The 20,715-nt window shown below is 39.9% G+C and overlaps 1 protein-coding gene across 3 annotated transcripts in view; it reads right to left on the reverse strand.

The window, feature by feature from the left end:
- Positions 1-20,715, reverse strand: part of LOC136866022 (transmembrane 7 superfamily member 3) — a 112,714-nt gene that overhangs the window by 56,311 nt on the left and 35,688 nt on the right. For 2 of the 3 annotated variants that reach the window (XM_067142631.2, XM_067142630.2), the window contains exons 2-3: positions 10,102-10,434; positions 3,116-3,381 (exon numbers count right to left, since the gene is read on the reverse strand). In XM_067142631.2, coding sequence (XP_066998732.2) covers positions 3,116-3,381; positions 10,102-10,434 — 599 coding nt within the window. The remainder of the gene's footprint in view (positions 1-3,115; positions 3,382-10,101; positions 10,435-20,715) is intronic. The other variant, XM_067142632.2, reaches the window with a different exon arrangement.

The following is a 20,715-nucleotide window of genomic DNA, read 5'->3' on the forward strand; positions in this document are numbered from 1 at the left end:
ATAGCGGTACCAGTCAATTGAAGATAATTGTAAGTTTCAGCCACGCCTTGTTGTACCAAAGCTTGTGTATTCAGTTGTTTTAGGAGCTAACTCAGTTGCAAATCATGGAAGTAGAGTAGACTTTAATTTAGGTAGTGTGTGTTTGTTCTGTGAGGGAACTGGCAAAGAAGTACGTGTTAATTATGACGGTCTGAGGTAAGTGTGTTGGTGACGTGTGTTCTTTGAAATATATGAGAGGTAAGTGAAGTTGTTCCTAGTGAGAGGAAATGTTTTGTTGGGTGTGTTATGTGCCTGTACGACCAGTATCCGAGGGATAGTCGGTATGAGGCAGTGACGTGAGGTAATTTGGGTGAATTACAGGAGGAGTAATTGTGTTCGATGTTAGGTAAGCATCGAGATGTATTTAGTGGTAAGTGAGGAAGAACACGTATTTGAACATAAATTTGTAGTAGATGACCATTGATCTTTTGTGGGAGGTAAGTACCCCATTCAACTTAAAAATGCTGGTGAAGTCTAAGAACAAATAAACATTATGCTGGATTACGGAATAATTGAACCATCTTGTAGCCACGGTATTGATACTTTAATTATTGTTGCCAGGAGGAATGGATTTATTGAGATATGTAAGTTAATAAGGGCAAAATTGATTCGTTTGAGTGACAGAGTGCTACTCAGAGTTCCATTTTCATCATCTGCAGAGGCGGGAAATATGTCTAAGTTATTTTTGTATCAGGGGTATTTCACTATTGTGAACCGTATCGGGGAGTGTGCATATTCTTATAAATTCAGGAAGAGGATATTGTCGGTATTTGTAGTATTATATATGTAAAGAAGTATTTCACGTGAGATTTGTTGAAATAAGAGTAAGATGATTAAATGTTGTGAGAAACTGGCAAAATAAAGCTAACATATGTGAATTTGCGTGTGAACCAAGTGTCGTATTGGTGTATTGGTAGAATAAGTGCTACATTGTCATGTACTGTGTGACAAAAAAACTGAGAACAGGACATTGGACAGTTATCTACGATAACAATATGCGAGAAAAGTTCTCATATAAGTGATATTTCACAAAAAAATTGATATGTTAAAAAAAGGAGAAGAATGTTGTATATTGATTGAAAATTATCTGTGTGTGTTAAATTAAGGGCTATGCTCTTGTGTATTTTATGAGAATGGGACACTGGACAGTTATCTGCGATGACAACGTGCGAGAAAAATTCTCATACTTTTGATATTTTATAAAATGTATGGATGTTGAAAAAGAAAATTATTGTTGTATACTCATTTAAAGTGTTTATATGTGTCAGTGTTATATTTATATTATGTTGTTCATAAATCAATCGATTCTTTGTTCTTCGATTCATTTATGAGGGAGGCGAATTGTAACGGTTCAAATCTCGTTACAAGATGATATCTGTATTTTTATTATTTTATCTGTATTATTATTATTATTATTATGTCCGTATTATTATTACGTTATCTGTGATATTGTTACTATTATTGTAATTATCAGTTTTATTCAATTCGATTTTGCAATTGCCTGTTGCTTGCAAGATTGTACGGTACTTAGATGTATGCATATATACGTATGTGTAGAATAACACTCAATACCTGTACAGTGAGAATTGTTGTATATATCAGAGATTGGATGTGACGTTGGTGCATTGTGCAATATTGTTGGCGATTCTGCCAAGTCATCGCCACTTCATGGCTACGGCATCGTATTTATTTAGATATGCGCTCAGAGAGTTGGCCGCCCCAGGGCTATTTCACCACTGTATGTAATATCTGTCGCGTAGGTGGGAGTATGTCATTGTTATTTCTGGAGATTACGTAGCTGTGTCAACCAACGTCTATATAAGGTGGATGCATATTGTAGCGTCAGTCATTAGTTATACGGATGCAGTACAGTGAAGAAGTCTACTAGATCAAGAGGCCTTAGTTGGTCAGTCAACGAGTGTGAACGAGAGATGGAGAAGACTCAGTGAGCCATTAATTATTGGTCATTGAGAGAGCGAGGCCAAAAGTTAGTTGGTCGCTTAGTTGAAGATACGGACGCAAGGCTTACCATGGAGTCAGAGAGGGCAACCCTGGACCTGCCAAGAGGTCATACCATATTGACTTACAAAGAAGTCAGATGATATGGAGAAGAAGCAGTCACAAGGATGTATCACCACGTTAAGCGTGACATATCTACAGTAAACACCAGATCAAAGGAATACGTCGTAATTACACTCAAAGTGTTGAAGGTACAGTCAAGTGAATCAGTGAGGGAAATATTTCGTATAAATTGTTAAATGTCCGGTCAAGAAGAATTCAAATTCATGCCTAGTTTCTTTCAGTTGCAATGTCATAATTTCATATTCTCATCTGTTTTATCGCAACAAGACTCGCTATTTTTTGATATATTATTTAAAGAATATATATTGTTCTATCAAACGAATTCATGGTTTTATTTCAATGAAAGTAAAATATCTTAACCTCAAAATTAATGGGGAAACCGAACGCCAATCTCCTTTTCCCAGAACTTATATGGTATGTTGTCAAAAGTAAGCTTATTACCCCACACCCTAGAGATGGTCAAGAGTCTCATTCTCTTATTGCTGCACTGAGTGGCAGCTGGCGCCCTTCAAATAACGTATGTGTAAGTAAGCAGGTAACAAGTAAGTGTGAGTACAAGGTCCGACGAGTGTGTATTTTATTTAATGAATATTAATTTTCAGATTTCCCATTTTAAATGCAGCTATTCAGATTTTTCAAAATAAATGCAGTTTTATATATAATGTTTTTAAAACTAGTCAGCGAGTTAGGAAACTCTCAATTGTATGTTACAGTACATGTGCAAATGTTCAATTATGCAATTTCAATGTACTGTGAATATTTATAATAAGAATGATGTTTTTATTCGTAAGCGTGAGTGAGTAAATGCAGGTAATTTCGAAGCCGAAATCATCAAGACGTCACTACAATAATTCGGCTGTCTAAAAGCATATTATGAAACTATCAAAAACTTGTGGAGAAACAGTTACCTAAAATGACAGACTATACATTATTAGCACTAAAATTTGATTTTATAAGATAATATATATTATTATAAAAGATTGCAGTTACATACCAGTTTTCCGTTAGAACGTATGCTATCAACTGTTGACATTTTTCTTATTGCATCATAGTAGGATTCCGGAGTGAAATCTCTCTCAGGTAGGTACATGTGATATATCTCCAAATGTATAAGAGAGGAATAATCATCACATGCAAGGGAGAGGCTGGGCAGTGATGCAAGTTGAGCATCCACAGTGATGAGGGACCTGGACAGACGCAGCTGCAAATATGGAGCGGTCTCCACTGAGAACTCCATGTTACAGCCTCCAGGTAATGGGGCTAGCATGCACAATAAAGAAAGACAATTCGAATTAACACAGGTACAGCATAATGATAAAAAGATTTGGGATATTATTTACAGTGTTAACTACAGAGAAACCGTTCCATAGGCCAAATACAGGTTACACAATTGTATCCTTACTGAACACAGCAGGATCGCAGCAACTAATATAATGAATACCACAGCCTCCAAAGTCCCCGACTTAAATTCTCTGGATATTTTTGTTTTGGGGGCATTTGAAACCTTAAGAGTATTCTGGCACTGATAAAGTCCAAGAAACTCGGCAACGCATTAGAGACAGGAGTTGTGTGCGAGCGACGATGAGGAAATATTTGACGCTACTCTTTTTTTTGGTGGGGGGTAACGTCGCATTAACACATCGAAGGTTTTCGGCGACACAAGGTTAGGAAAGGGTTAGGACTGGAAAGGAAGAGTCCAGCATGTGCCTGGTGTGAAAATAGGAAAATACAGAAAACCATCTTCATGGCCGCTGACAGTGGGATTCGAATCCACCGTCTCCTGAATGCAGGCTCACAGCTACGCGGCTCTCACCGGACGGCCAGCTCGTTTGGTGACGCCAGACTAAGGCCGGGCGCACATTGAGAAGCAGACGGCCGCAGAGCAGGGCAGATCAGGTCAGGACAGCGTAGCTCTGACGAAACTGCGAAGTGATGTGAGCGCACATTGCCACGCAGTCTCGCGTCAGTTCTCAGAAGGAAGGAGCAATGGCTAGCACCAATGATCTAAGTTCCGAATGAACAGAATTTGAAAATCCCGCTTCCAGCATTTGTGAATAATTTTGTAGAACCGTTGCCATACGTTTTTGTTGGTAATGAGGCCTTTCCATTGTCTGAAAAATTCATGAGGCCGTATCCCAAACAAAGTGTAACCGAAAACTATGAAAATAAGATTTTCAATTACAGGCTGTCACGAACAAGGCAAACTGTTGAATGTTCTTCTGGCATACTGGCGTCCAGGTTCCGTGTTTTCCGAAAACCATTCGAGATCAAAGTTGACAGTGTCGATAAAGTCATAAAGCCAGCTTGTGTGCTGCATAATTTTCTGAGATACACTTTGCCTGAAAATAATGTAGATGAGGACATTGTCAAAATGCCTGAGAACCAGTTGCTTCCATTTGTACACAAGAGGAGTGCATCCAGTGCTTTTATTGTGAGACAGAAGTTTACCAATTATTTCAACACGGTAGGAAGTGTGCCGTGGCAAGCGGATAAAGTTTCAAGAGAGAACTACTGACTTACTACGATGACAAGAAATTCCAGGTAACTGGCACTGTTCCCTTTTTCAGTCTTCTATGCAACGTCAAAAATATACCTGGGGAAGCCGAATTATTGCCTGGTGTGCTGGCATATTCTTCAGACTGTTTAATTTCTTTTTAATTTTCGTATTTACGTAGATGACTTATTGTATTACGATTATACGTTTTCTACATATTTGTCCTTTTCCTAAAGTATTTTCTAAAAAGTATTTGTGAATAAATTGTTTTGATAGTAGCCTACTTACCATCGTTAACATTCACTTCCTTGGCAATTTCGCTTTTGATTTTGAAGACAAAATTATCGTTCATTATGTGGCAGATCAACATCGTGTTAGTAGCCACTCGGATCTGAGGCATTTTTTAATATGACCACCCATACTCAGTACCAAAGAATTCAACTTGTAATGAGGCAGATCAGTCCGAAGTAACGGTCGGTGTTTAACAATAGTAGAAAGTCTTCTCAGTGCATATGAAAGAAAACAATCATACAAACTCGTACTTTTAACGATTATGTTGATACAGTTATCATAGCCACCAGACATCCAATTTTCCATGCATTACGAACCACAGTGCCGTGACTTGAAAAATTTTCACTGGCCGGGATATGAACCACGGCCGCCTTACTGAGAAGCCAGTGACGATAAACAGCTAGCACGCTCCTGGATATAGATCTAAAATATATTGGAAAATGTTCTTCCTTAGATGTTCATGTATCCTCCCCCTTTTTCTTCTTCGTTTAGGCCTACAATGGACCACGTGGTTCTTAACTCTGGTGATTTTTTTCTTAGCCCAATAATCCTCCATTTTAGCGCTATGGATGTCTTTCCTTTCTTGAGCCCATTTCACTCCTGCTCCTGGACGTATTGATTTAGCTGTAAGTGACTGGAGAGAGTCAGATGTCTTGATTAACTTTCTGAACTGATCTCGGTTGTAAATGTCAATGTGATCAATGTTTATGTATTGTAGGTCTTTCCGAACTAAATTCGTCCATTTAGCATTTGTTGCCTTCCCTTTAAATATAGTGTTGAAGATCCTTGAATTGAGTCTCTGGCTGTCCATCCTGACTACAGTGACTCACATAATTATTCGGACACGTTAATTATAGCCTTTGCTACACACTGGCCCTATGTTTCAGAGACAATATTGTACACGCAAACTAGTTTCTCACAGAACCCAGTTTGACAGATTCAACATGGCGTTGAAACGTGTACTTTTAGAAAACAGGAGAGAACCAGTGACCCTGGAACCTCTAAACGCAGTTAACGTGCCTCAACAAAATTATGTCCGGCTCCATGGCTAAATGGTTAGCATGCTGGCTTTTGGCCACAGGGGTCCCGGGTTCGATTCCCGGCAGGGTCGGGAATTTGAACCATAATTGGTTAATTCCCCTGGCACTGGGGCTGGGTGTATGTGTCGTCTTCATTATAATTTCATCCTCATAACGACGCGCGGGTCGCCTACGGGCGTCAACTCAAAAGACCTGCATCTGGCGAGCCGAACTTGTCCCTGGGCACTCCCGGCACTAAAAGTCATACGCCATTTCATTTTCAACAAAATGATTCGGACACAATCCAGTTGCCATGCAGAGGTCGTGTGTAGAAGACAGTATGAACGTAAACATTCAGTGAGTTAGAGTACTGTGTACAACTTAACATAAAATAGGCCGCAGAAGAACAGAGAGAGCACAATCGAACAGCGGCAGCTAGTAATTTTTCACCATAAAAAACCAAACGCCATGGCACTACAGCGCTTTAAGGGCCTTGGCCTACCAAGCGACCGCTACTCAGTCCGAAGGCCTGCAGATTACGAGGTGTCGTGTGGTCAGCACGACGAATCCTCTCGGCCGTTATTCTTGGCATTCAATTTTTCACTATGCTAAAGGTAAAAATTATCGTCAAATTGCTGAAATGTTACAAATGAAGAAAAGTACAGTCTCTGATATCACAAGATTCCGGGAGGAAGATAGGATTGAACACCTACCGCATACGGAACGGAACGTCCAAGAACTTTTTCTGTGAGAGAAGATTGTTATATCAGAAAAACAAAAAAAGAACCAAAGTTTAGTGCTCCAAAACTATTTACGGAGATTGCCGCAGACACCGGAAAGAAAGTGTATACCGAAACAATACGGCCGTATTGCAAGAAGGAAGCAAGAAGGAAGCCCTTCATACATCAAATAAATCGAAGAAAGAGAATGCCGTTTGCCAAAGTGTATGATAGAGAAAAAAATGAGTAGTGAAATGAAGTTATATTTTCTCATGAGAGTAAATTTAACATATTTCACTCTGATGAGAGGATAATAGTTTGGCGGCGGCTTTAAGAGAAAAATCTTAAAGCAACTGTGAAGGATGGCGATGGATATATAATAGCGGTCGGGGGAGGGGGGAGGGGGTGCATGTCGATGAATGGAGTGGGTGAATTGGTTTTTATTGAGGGTAAAATGGGACACTTGCAATACCTTAGAATACTGAGGGACAATATAAAAAAGAGTGCCGAAAATATAGGGATTGGTGGACATTTTAAGTTTTATCAAGATAACGACCCAAAGCATATGGCCTGGAATATAAGGATGTGGTTATTGTTTAATTGCCCAAAGGTGCTTCACCCTCCCCCTTGAATGTGACTGAGAATCTTTGAAATAAAATAAATAAATAAATACATAAATAAATAAATAAATAAATAAATAAATAAGCTAAATGACAATCACATCTATAGAAGAGCTTAAAAAACGACTTCTAGAAGAGTGGCAGAATATATCTCCCTATTAAACCGGAAATCAGTGAAGTGCATGCCAAGTCGACTAACAGAAGTAATTAAAATGTAAGGAAAGCCTACCAGACGCTGAACGTTTAGCATCATAAGTGAAAAAACAACGTGTGCTAATAATTTTGTGCTATATTGGTTTTGATTTTGTTTTTTAATTATTATATTTTAATTGACAGTGTTCATTATAAGAACGATGGACGTTTAGTTTTTATATTCCTTACAGAAAGTTGTATTTAATTGATATCAGTGCTTTATTATTAATGAAATCACTAATACGAAGGAAAATTTAATAAATCATGTATATGACCATAGAACATTAGTCTTCTCTTCATCATATTTGTTGGAATGCTCTCTATTTTACCGTACAGTTATTTATTATGCCTGATTCTGTACCCATCTCTTTCTTTAATGGGACCCATAATCCTTCTGAGGATTTTTTGCTCTTTCAGTTCCAGTTTCCTGAGTTGTCCTTTCCGGATCATGTTTAGGTATTCCGAGGCGGACAGTAAAGATGGTCTTACTACGGTCTTGCAGTGTCTAAGTTTAAGACTATTATTATTATTATTATTATTATTAGTATCATCATCATCATCATCATCATCATCATCATCTATATATTAAAAGAGTTTACTAAACACAGCTCTGGCAAATCCGTCCGTCGGTTCTATTGGACCGATTTACTTCATTTCTATTTTATTCTCTCTGGAATTACCTGCCGGTGAATCATGAAACATTGATAGGTCTGCAAGTTCAGCCAACTTTGAGTAATCATAAAATCAAATCATTACATGATCACTCCAATAATTGAAGGCGAAGGCTTATCCTAACTCGCAATACATTTTGTACTTAGCAGGTTGCTAAGCGACTAAAACTTTTATGAATATTATGATATTTATGTGATATTCATCCTTAGTAATGCCATTGCATCTAGCCATCTTTGGTTACTACCTGTCACGTCAGGGAGTATACACTTCCTCTGATCACGGAAGAATACTACTCCCTGCCAGATACTCTTTGATTCTCAAACCTTTCCAAGCTTCCAAATATATTCAACAGATAGCAGAGCGTTCCTAACAACTCAAAGGCCGCGTAGAAAAAAAAAAAAATGTCTACGTATTAACAGACCCCATCATGACATACTCCTTAGGCATCATCTGGAACACCTACCGAAGGATAACCTAGCTACACTAGAAAGAGTGAAGGACATGTATCTTAAAAAAAGTTCTCTGCCTGGCAAAAGATGCTCCTTTCAGACGAACCCATGAGCTCACAGGACAACCGTTCTGTATACAAGAACTGCGATCAAAAATACCATTGCCTTCTACAACACAATACCAAGCTTTATATCAAGAATTGCAGGATAAAAAAAGCGAATTCGTCGCCATAAGACCTATCTGTGTCGGTGCGACGTAAAGCCCCTAACAAAAAAAAAAGAAAAGCGAATAATTATATGGATAGATGTTTATGAGACAGACGGCATTATTACAGAATGGGTGAATTCTGACTACGAACTGCGGCATACCTAAAGCGCTTTTTATTACATGTTCATAAAACCACTGAAACAATATGACTACGACAGGCATATCAAGACGAGCTATCTGACCTATGTATAACGACTGCTGCGGAGCGGCACGGGTCCTCTAGTTATTTTACAAGCTGCTTTATGTCGCACCGACACACTCAGGTCTTACGGCGACGATGGAATAGGAAAGGACTATGAGTGGGAAGGGACCATGGCCTTAATCAAGGTACAGCCCCAGCATGTGCCTGCTGTGAAAATGGGAAACCACAGAAAACCATCTGCAGGGCTGCCGACAGTGTGGTTCGAACCCACTACCTCCCTAATGCCAGCTCATAGCTACGTGACTCAAAACCCATCATTTTCTGGCCTACAATGACCCAGAATGAACATTTATTATGCTGGGCCTCGTCTTCGGACACTCGAGAAAAAGAAGAAAAAATATTTTCCCCCCAACTTCCAAGCCCTAGTAATGAAAATCCACAGCCTATATCCAGTCTTTCGACCGGGTTAGGAATGGAATAAATGAAGCCTCCATCTAGCGGCGAGGATAGGCACTGTGCCGGTTGCCGAAGCCCGCCGCACTCCACTGAGGCGATGATTAATGACTGACAGATGAAATGAAATTATATAGGAGTGTGATGCTGGAATAAAGATGGCAGGGAAAATCGATGTACCCGGAGAAAAACCAGCCCCGCCACCACTTTGTCCAGTACGAATCTCACATGGAGTGACCGGGATATGAACCACGGAACCCGGCACTGAAGAGGCCGGCGCGCTGCCACCTGACCCACGGTGTCTCCCGCTTTGTAATATCAAATACAATTTTGATAACTGAAGTAACACAACAAACGGGTGGAAGTTAAAATGGGTCGATTTCATGAAACACTAGGAGAATCTTCATCGTCAGCGCTAGGCATGTATTTACGAGAAATATGTGTATTAATTTGTTAAATGCTGTACACTTGATGCATCTACGTAAATATTTGAGACCTAAGTAACTCCCTAAGATTATACGGAGTCAAAAAATCACACAATCACACCATGGAAATCTAAATGTGTTATGCAAAACTCACTGCTGAAGGTGTAATTTATACAGCAGCAATCTATCAACATGCACTTTTCCTATTTATCGCTTGAACACACAAAGAAACTCACCATATTTTCCATAGGCCTGTATTATGACAAGCATATATGCAGCATCAGGATTCCCGTTGTAAATGAAGAACTGCATTGGTATCGGGCCATTCATCTTAACTAATCCAATATCCGTTCCATTTATATAGCCGTGTGGGTTTAGTATTTCACTGTAGGACAACGTTGTGCTATGATCATACGAATGTGTGTGTGCAAGCACGAAACTTGCTACACGAGGAATATTTAAAATGTTTAACGTAACAGTAGTAAGTGGTGCTACAGAGATGTACTGTTCAACCATCATTGATGAGCTGACAGAGTAGTTGAGCAGTGAAATGTTAACAGTGTCTCCATCTGTAACATAAAACCAACAAAAACTCATAAAAAATCCACATTAATAAGCTATAATCAGAAAAAATACATAACAGACTTCGTTTAATCCAGTAAAGTATGATCGGGTATCAAATACGCAGGATTAAAGACAGCCAAAATAAAATTAATAAAATAGGGTTTAAAATGGAAAATGAAACTTTTTTACATTTTTACGTAGCAACGACACAGATAGGTCTTATGGCGACCATGTGGTAGGAAAGGCCTAGGAGTGGGAAGGAACCGACCGTGGCCTTGATTAAGGTACTTGACTGGTGTGGAAATGGGAAACCACGTAAAACCATCATCAGGGCTGCCGACAGTGCGGTTCGAAACCACTATATCCCGAATACAAGCTGACAACAGGGTGACCAAACCGCGCAGTCATTCGCTCGGTTAAAGAATGAAACGACAATATTTAGTCTGTGGCACTAAATATCTATCAACAAAACATTACCCCCCCACCCCCCACAAAAAAAAAGCCTTCAGGTTTACATGACGTGACCTCAGCCACAGACATCCAGTTTCACGCTGAACCACTTTTTATTTCAAAAAATTACATATGCAGTGGAATAATAAATTGCCAGTTCGATATCCAAATTATTAACTATTTCATAATGTTACCTCGTTCACAATTTCTTTACGAAGTTCTTAAGTCCACTCCAATATTATTTCATAAATGTTAGCCCGTTCACAATTCCTTCTAAGTCAAGTTTAATACGGTATATTTCAATAAGTCAAACAATTTCACCTGTAACAGACTAAGCAACATTCGAACATGAAGGTGAAGGTGTAGGTTAAACGATGTCAAACAATGAATCAGCCGAACATGATGGCTCTGGTTGATATCAGAGTATCATTTATAGTATATGGGTGAATCAACTACACAACTCATGTTCGTCGCTGCCGGGACAAAACCCCCTATGTCAAATATTTTAGCTCAGAACTTTGGCCGGTTAGGTTCTGTCATCTAAGGTGCAATACTGCGTGAATATGGTCAAGGCATTCTCGCTCTTCATTATGTATGTGCTGCGGGTCAGTATACCTCCAAAAAATATTATCACATACGAGGTTTTGTCCCGGCAACGACGATATGCTCATATAGTAGCTCACGGTACTCCTCCCGTACTTATACCATTTATGATATGTATCGGAACTATTTGTAACATCATTCGTCCAGGAACATTAGCTGTCCGCTTAGCAGCCAATATAATTGTTGGCCATTTGCTCCTAACCCTACCTGTAGACACTGGCCCATCCTTGGTCCTCTCAACAATTTCTATCCTACTGACTACTCCTAATGACATTAGAAAACAATGCCAAACTCAGTTAAGAGACCCGTTGTCACCAAGCAGCTCCTAATGGACGCCCCTGGGTCCCCTTTTAGTCATCTTTTACGACAGACAGAAGATACCATAGATCAGTGGTTCCCAACCTTTGCCAGCTGACGCCCCCCTTTTCAGATACGGGTGGTCGTCACGCCCCCCCCCCCCCCCCGCCCCCGTCGTTTCTATACCCTCTTCGATAAACTGACGTGGAGGATACAGACCTAACCTAATGACACTACATAATGAATTATTCCATTATTCAATTATTTATGAAAAAGTAATATGAAGTACGCACTTTATATATATGTCATACTAACTTCATTTTAGCACTATACAAAGAACACATTTTTACAACAAATCCTTAAATTAGTCAACAAATGTCAGTGAGAGAGTTGACACTGTTTTCTGTTGGTAAGATTCGGTATGTTTGGTTTGATATTTGATAGAGCACAGCGGAGATCACTTGCAACATGAAGCCGACAGCGCTGCTATGTTTTTTAACACTCAGAATTGAAAATCCTGACTTGCATAAATATGTCGTTGAAAATGGGACAATGACACGCAATGCTACTTTGGCTATTTCAGGATACACTGCAAGACAGTTTACCCAAAAGTCGCACAGTCCTAATATTTTGTAATCATCTTTTAGCTTTGAATCATACTTCAAATCTATGGATTCTTCTTGAAGTTGTGTTGGCAGTGCTTCAATGTCAATGGCAATCGCATTTCTTGTTAACATCGAGGACCATTCATCTGACGAGATATGAGGAAAGTAGAAATTGAATTCTTTTGCCAGGGAATCTAAATGTGACTGAATTTGCACCTTAAGTTTATTACGATCACGTTCATTTTCCGGCAAAATTTCATTAAGGCGGTGAAAGGATGAGAAGTTGTTCAACTGAAGCCAGCGTTTCGTTAACTTTAATTTTTCCAGGAAAGCTCTGATGACATCACAAGCAAGCATAATTTTGGACTTTTTGCCTTGGCTCTTTAAGGTCAAACTAATCAAAGCTTCAAAAAAATCGCAAAGATATGCCAATGAGACGACAAAATTGGCATCAGTAAACACTTCATACAGATCGTTCTTACCTTCACCAAGAAGAATAATTTCAACTTCAGACTTGTATTCAAACAGCCGAGCCAACATGTTCCCTTTTGATAGCCAGCGAACCTCTGTGTGGAAAAGGAGAGTTTTGTGATCGGCTTGAAGGTCAACACAAAGGGCTTCAAACAATCTTGTCTGTAAACAACTTGTCTTCACAGAGTTCACAATTCTTATAGCGACTTTTAGAGTATTATTAAAATCTTGGGGCAAGGTTTTGTCCACCAAAGGCTGCCTGTGAATTATACAGTGGGTTCCCATGATGTTTGGATTTTTATCTTTGGCCAATTTGAGAAACCCAGAACGTGACCCAATCATAGCAGGTGCACCATCCGTACATACACCCACTACATTTCCCCAGGAAAGTCTATGACTCTATGTTCTTGGAAAAAAGTATCGATTACAAGCTTTCGAAGTAGTTTTCAAACATTGGGAGAATAATATTTCTTCACTTAAAATTCCACTGTCGAAAAATCGATAATATACAATCAGTTGACAACAATGGGCCACATCAGTTGTTTCATCACACTGAATTGAAAACACTGGAGATGCTTTCACCTGCACCAAAATTTGCATTTTAATGTCTTCTGACAGTTCTTGAAGTCTGCACTTCACTGTGTTATCAGAAAATAAATTTTTGACAATTTCTGCCGCCTTCCTTCACTCAAAACCATATTTGCGGCTAATAACATACATGGATTTACTAATGCTTCCCCAATTGTGTGTGCTTTTTTATCTTTGGCAATCAGAAGAACTAGTTCATATGATGCTTCCACTGTTTTCTCATTTTCTTGGTTAAAATTACTCGATGAATCTAATTTCATACGTTCATTCTATGGGTTTGTCTTTTAAGCCTGAATGATTCGTGTTTAAATGTCTCTCCAAACGCACAGGCCTCATCGCATCGTTACTTAGAACACAGTGACAGATTACGCATTGAGGCTGTTGTATTCCGTTCCTTGCAACGACTGTGAAGCCATATTTAATGCAGGCATCATTGCACAGTCTCTTCTTGGACACCGTTATCAATTTTTTAAAAGTCACAATATTAAATTATACAATTCACACAGTCGTACTGTTACAGCGAAGCATACACAACACTCACAATAAACAACTTGACAGACACGTCCACTGCGAAAGCATACGATGCACAGAATCAACAGTCGAAGGGCCTGGCAACTGATGGTTTCTGGGCGATGTGATGTCAAGGCCATTACTGCGCCATCCCTGATGGGACAGTTGTACTATGTAGCTCTCGCCAATTTGACTGCATGGGAAGAATAAGAATGTATAGGCGTGGGACCAGAGCATTTGACGACGAGCTGCCCACAAAACGAGTCTACATGCCGCAGAGTGAGAGGGAAGGAGGAACTTCCACTTCATTTGTTGCTTCTGAAACTGCCATATGCCTTGTTTTTCAGAGTTACTGTCGACTCCTGACAGTAGTAACTTATTACCAGTTAAGATCTTTGGTGATAAAATGTCACTGTTTCATTAACTTCTGTGGTTAAACATTATCTTAATTAGTTGTAGCCCAAAATACCAGTAGGCCTACACAGAATTTCACGATAGCCGTGAAAACCTAACATGGTATAATAAATAAATTTTATTATAATTTAGCCTACTATTATTGCCTTATCTCCAGTTGTTCTTGCTACTAGATCAATTTGATTTAATACCGACATTTATTCGAGTACCTCCTTCATGTAATATATTTTGTTTATGAGAAAAACTTTGTACAGTATGTAACAATAATACCAGAAAATGAAAGCAATTTCTACATGCGTTGAGTGGTCTTGTTCCCGCACTTGCTCTCAGGCTTCATTTAGCTCCTCACTTCACAGCAACTTCCTTATTTCACGTCCAGCCTCGTGGCTCCGCAAAGGTTTGTGCCGACAGTTGGCAATTACCATTGCTTTTGAACGATTGACTTCGCACGACAATCAGTTGGAGAGATTCGAAAAACGTTTATTGCACAAAATTGTAATATTCGAGTTTTTAAAAAATTAATTCGGAAATCACTTCACGCCCCCCTGATAAAGCCCCATGCCCCCCTAGGGGGCGCGCCCCCCAGGTTGGGAACCCCTGCCATAGATGCATTCTCTCGCTCTCACCCGTAGGGTGAAGACTAGCCATGAAGCGTCGAAAAGCTGAAGAATCTCTAGGACTTGAAAATAGATATCAGAAAAGAATAACGTCTCACCAAAAATTAAGAAAGGTGAAAATGTGGAGTTTGGCACAAGTAAGCGGAAAAATACCAGACTCAGTTGGGGCCTCGTGATTGCTACTTCACTCGCACATTTTATGAACCCCTAGGGAGTGCCTTGAAAAGAGACCTACAGGAGATGGGGATCACTTATGAAAATATACGAACGCAACACAGGAGGAAACTAAAAGGCCACCAGGGTTTTCAAGAAAGACCAAAGTCGAAGACGGGAAATACGTGGACGGAGGAAAGAAAAGAAAAACACCGGCAACAAATGAAGGAGCAATGGGCAAAGATAAAGCCAATGGAAGACAGCTAAAATAGCGTAGTCCTCAGTGGGTCGATAAAAATAAATAAATAAATAAATAAATAAATAAATAAATAAATAAATAAATAAATAAATAAATAAATAAATAAATAAATAAATAAATAAATAAATAAATAATCCGTGCCCAGATGAAGAGATTTTGGGAGAAGAAAAATTACACATCAGCTAAATAAGTTCTATCGCGCTCCCTAGATGGGCATCCCCCCCCCCCCCATGGCGCAACAGCCCCGAAGGGCCATGTTCTACCAAGCGACCGCTGCTCAGTCCGAAGGCCTGCAGATTACGAGGTGTCGCAGGTAGGGATGGGCTGCGAACGGTGTCGCGAAGAGTCGAGACTGTTACCTCTGGAACCGACATTCTCGACTTCAGTGACGACTCCATTGATCTACTAACGCCATCTAACGACTATTGTCGGAACTGCTTGGAATTATAGTTCCACGTTCTTCCCTTGGTCACTTGTGATACGATGAATACAAGATGATTATTAGCCAGCAAACATTAAATATAGTTTCGGGATATTATCATCGTTAGTGTTAAGGTTGCAGATCCATTTTGGCGACGACGACGATAATAGTGGTAATAATAATCTGACAGTATACTTTTATATAATCGCCAATATTAATTTCAATGAGTGTAGGATGCAACGCGCCCGCCTGTCACCCGGCGGCCCCGGGTCAGGGGTTTTTATCGTTCCTTTCCTCACATTCAACATTCTACAATTCCGCAATTCCACTTACACGCAGGTTCCTACCATATAGTGAAAGTAGTGGCAAAAGATCTACAGCGGTCGACGCCACGAACAAATATCATTTAATTTTTTTTAACTTCAATGACGTAAAACACAAAAAAAGGCGAGTCCTTAGAGTATGGTATTACAACAAATATTTTACCAATCATTGTGCGTCATAATAGCCATCTCCGCAGTCTAGGGAGGCCCCGGGATCGATTCCGGCCAGTTCAAGGATATTTACCTTATCTTAGGTTTTGTGATGACGGTCAGGTAGAGACCGAAAGACAAGAATAACGGTCGAGAGGATTCGTCGTGCTGGACACACGTCACCTCGTAATCTACTGGCCTTCGAGCTGGGCAAAGGTCACTTGGTAGGCCAAGGCCTCCAGGGTTGTAACGAAAAGGGGCTTCAGTGTATAATACTAATACTACTACTAATAATACTAATACTACTACTACTACTACTAATAATAATAATAATAATTGTACCGGGAGGTACACCCCAACTCCGCTCATTCAAAATAAGCGCCTTAATGAATTCCTCTAGCGACCAAAAGGTGAAACTGATACTATATGAAGTTGGGACTTTAATCGGAAGATGTCACTACTGAAATATTAAGTAATTGTGTTATTGTGAAGTTTCCTACACTGATTGAATTTCTCCTTGTTTTGTTTTGCTATACATCAAGAAGTTTGGACATTTTTCCACAAATGATACTACAAAAAAACTATGGTCATGCAGTCTAGTGCAAGGTGGAAGAATTTATAACTTAAAGAAGATTCGCATTTCTAGATTTTCATAACTGAATCTACGTTCATCTTTTTTGGGTTGGCAACACTTCTTTTTCTTTCCGCCAGTTCTGAATCTGGCCAAACATGAATTTTTGTAATTAATTTTCAACCAATCCCGCATTTCTTGTTCACTTTGAATTAGCCAATAAAAATTGAGAGGGTGTGTCCGGATTAGTCCTGAATTCTCACGTACCTTCCCTGAGGGTATAAAAGTTGCGGCTTTTCGAGTTTCCTTGCCTATTGATCGTCGTCTTTCTGAGTGTGTGTGCTAAGGCAGGAGGCGGGGCGCCTCTTTCTTCGGCCGGCAGAACATCTACCAGGTAATGACCACGTAAATTCAATCTTTATTGCTGTTTCCGGATACTCATCCGAGGGTAAGGTCCGAATTCCTAACTATGTAACCGTTTTAATGTAAACTTCTTCCTTTTCATGTAAAATTTCATAAAGTCTAACTGGAAATCGGGGAAAGAGAGTGAGTTACCCTCTCGAGCTCCCCTTCATCTTGGTTTGAGGTGACTACATTTTCGCAACCTTTCGTTCCTGTAATATATTAAAGTAATTTCCATGCGAGCCACCTCAGCAGTTTGGGACTAGCCCCAGTTTCATCGGACCAGAGCCCTGTAGGTTTTTAATATTTCATTATCTGGAAGCGCAGTGTACGCCTCCGTTCAGTTTGTGTTCGGGCCATTTATTTACCCGTTCTTTTCCGCAGAGGCTCGGTAGGTTGGATAGTAGATACCCCTGTGTAAAACTATTTCCATTTGTAATTCGTGCCTTGTGAGTCCAGAGAGTGTAAATTTTGATGTAATGTTACCTTGAGTGGGCTGTAAGAAATCGAGAGCATGTAAGCTCTCTTCAAAGTTTTGTAATAGTGAAGGGTGCCTCTGGAAGGCTAGATATTGTAATTTTGGGAGCAAGTGCTCTTGAATTAGGGGATTTCTGCCGTTGACTAAATTATTCCTCATTTTGAATTGTTAATTTTGTAAAACTTGAGCTCGTAGCACAGAAACTGTAAATCGGGGGCTTGAAGCCCAAACTTGTTAAATTCCCTATTCTTGGGATGTTCCACCCTTATTTGGCATTGCACCTGAGATATTATTGTTATCCAAGTGAAAATTTATTACGCGAAAAGTTGTTAAGTTTATTACGTTTGTTGTTTTAAAAGAAATACAACCTTCAGTTCAAGTTTTAAATTGATTTTGACATTGTAGATGGAGCCATTCACCCCAGCACCTTCTTTAACCACCCTCTGCTACCACTTGTTACGGGGCTACCCGTGGAGCAGAAAGAGGTAGCCCCGTAATGATAATAATAATAATAATAATAATAATGCAACAAGACTTAACGTGGTCCTTGATGGTCCCAGCGAATTATAATGAAAACCTACAACCTGTTTTCCAGTCATTGACCGGGTCAGGAATGGAATGAATGAAGCCCCCATCTTGCGGCGAGGAGAGGAATTGTGCCGGCTGCCGAGGCCTGTCGCACTCCTCTGGGGCAATGATGAATGACTGACAGATGAAATGAAATGATATTGTAGTGTGTTGCTGGAGTGAAAGATAACAGGAAATACCGGAGTACCCAGAGAAAAAAATCTGCACAAATCTCACATGGAGTGACCGGGATTTGAACAACGGAATCCAGCGGTGAGAGGCCGACGCGCTGCCACCTGAGCCACGGAGGCTTTTAATGGTTTAATGTATATTCGAATTATATTAGCGGATTTACCCATATTACATTTGTTTTCATCGTTCATGTGCAATTCATAATGATTTACCATCGATATCTGTTCACCAATTTCCTGATCGCGACAAATAAAGACGTGAAATTAAATGCCCGTGGTCTGGTATGCCGATACTTTCTGACTTGACACGTTTAATTTTATTTTAACTACACCATTACGCTCGTCGTCTTCGTTAACGATACAGTACTTCATTCTACAATACTATTAAAAATTCCAGTGGGCAAATGAGCAGCAACAACGTATGTTATTTCATGTTATTTTCCGCGCCTCGACATGCTAGCGGCCCGGCAATGCGATCAGGTTAACTTGGGAGTCGCGAGGCTTCATGCGAACCGAGCCCGGTGCTCGCAGTAGATGGAGTCAACGCTCTTGATTCCAGGCTTCAGTCGCGCCCATCCTAAGTCGTAGGTCAGCAGGACGGATCCTCTCGGCCGTTATTCTTGGCTTTCTAGACCGGGGTCGCCATCTCACCGTCAGATAGCTCCTCAATTGTAATCACGTAGGCTGAGTGGACCTCGAACCAGCCCTCAGATGCAGGTAAAATTCCCTGACCTAGCCGGGAATCGAACCCGGGGACCCGAGTAAGAGGCAGGCACGCTACCCCTACACCGCGCGACGGGCTACAGATGGGCATAAACCTGAAAATAAATACATAAACAAATAATAACAACAAAGTGTCCCAGGAATCGACCTGGGAGGAGTCGTGACTGACAAATGGGAGTGAAATGCGTCACTGCTAACCACCTGCAGTATTAACATTATGGGTTCAGCAAGAGAACACAACTAGCCTCTTTCAATCCAACTTCAGCACCTAACCTGCACGTGGTACACCTGTTAAGCCTACAGAATAGCAGTAAGAACTGGAGTCTACTTTATCTGCCTGAATTTGTGCGATAAATGGAGGTGTTATAACTTGAACGAGCAAATTTAATAACTTGATTTTGAACCTCATTCCTAAAAATGTTGTTGATGCTCTATGTTCTTTACGCGTGGGATCAAACTTTCATGAAACTTAAAACTTCCATCAAATTTTGACTTCCTTCTGGCTCTCTTCTCCTGCAAAATAGAAATTTTCCTCCTTCTTTTAATACCAATAAGACTTTGCAGTTAATTATTCCTCTTTCTGTTACCTTCTTCTGGAAGGTACTGGGGGTGATTAAGCCATCGTTCGCAGTTATTTCGTTGACTTATTATTATTATTATTATTATTATTGTTATTATTATTATTATTATTATTTATACCAGAGGTACACCTTCTCCGGCCAGTTGAACCGCGCGCACTCGGTAAGTCCATCTAGGTCATCTACCTTGAAATGATGTAGTGCAAGATAGTTTGGTTTTCAACTGTTAGATGTCTCTATCATCGGTCTAAGTGCCTCCTCTGGCGGGAACAACGATAATTAATTCTTAAGGGAAAACTGATTTTTACCATTGGCTAACCTTAATTTTTGAAGATGGTTTTATTCATGTATCAAAGTTGTCAACACTTCTGCTGGTTCCTTCTCCAATATCAATTAATCTATCAGAATTTTGTAAATATTTTCTCTAGCCAATTAAAATCGGGGGTGTGTACAAGAATTCAGCCTATCAGTAAAGAGTTCTGGAATCTTCTCCTTAAAAATACTGTAAAATCTGAGCGCGTTAAGGCCGTATTGTCTTCTTCTTGCTCCAGTTTATTGAGTGCGTCGTGTTCTAATGGAGGCGCGGGCCGCGGGTGGTGTTCGGAAGGCCCAGAAAGCAAGGTAATGGTAAAATATTTATAAGCATGTGATAGCTCCTGTCGATAACTTGAGAGAAAGGTTTCAACCTCTTATTTCATATAAATTTCTAAATCTGGTGGTATAAATGTAGAAATTTCGGCCAGTCTGAGGACTCTGTTCTATTCCCTACTGGGAAATATGTAATGTAAAGAAACAGTGTGATTAACCTCTGTTGATTCGCATTCAACTGGGTATGGGGTGACTAAAGTTTCTAAAACCTCAAATTCTTAACACTCTTTTGGTATTTGATGTTTCTCATTTAGTCACCCCGTTGTA

This window comes from Anabrus simplex, chromosome 3, assembly GCF_040414725.1.
Source record: "Anabrus simplex isolate iqAnaSimp1 chromosome 3, ASM4041472v1, whole genome shotgun sequence".
Classification (NCBI taxonomy): Eukaryota; Metazoa; Arthropoda; class Insecta; order Orthoptera; family Tettigoniidae; genus Anabrus; species Anabrus simplex.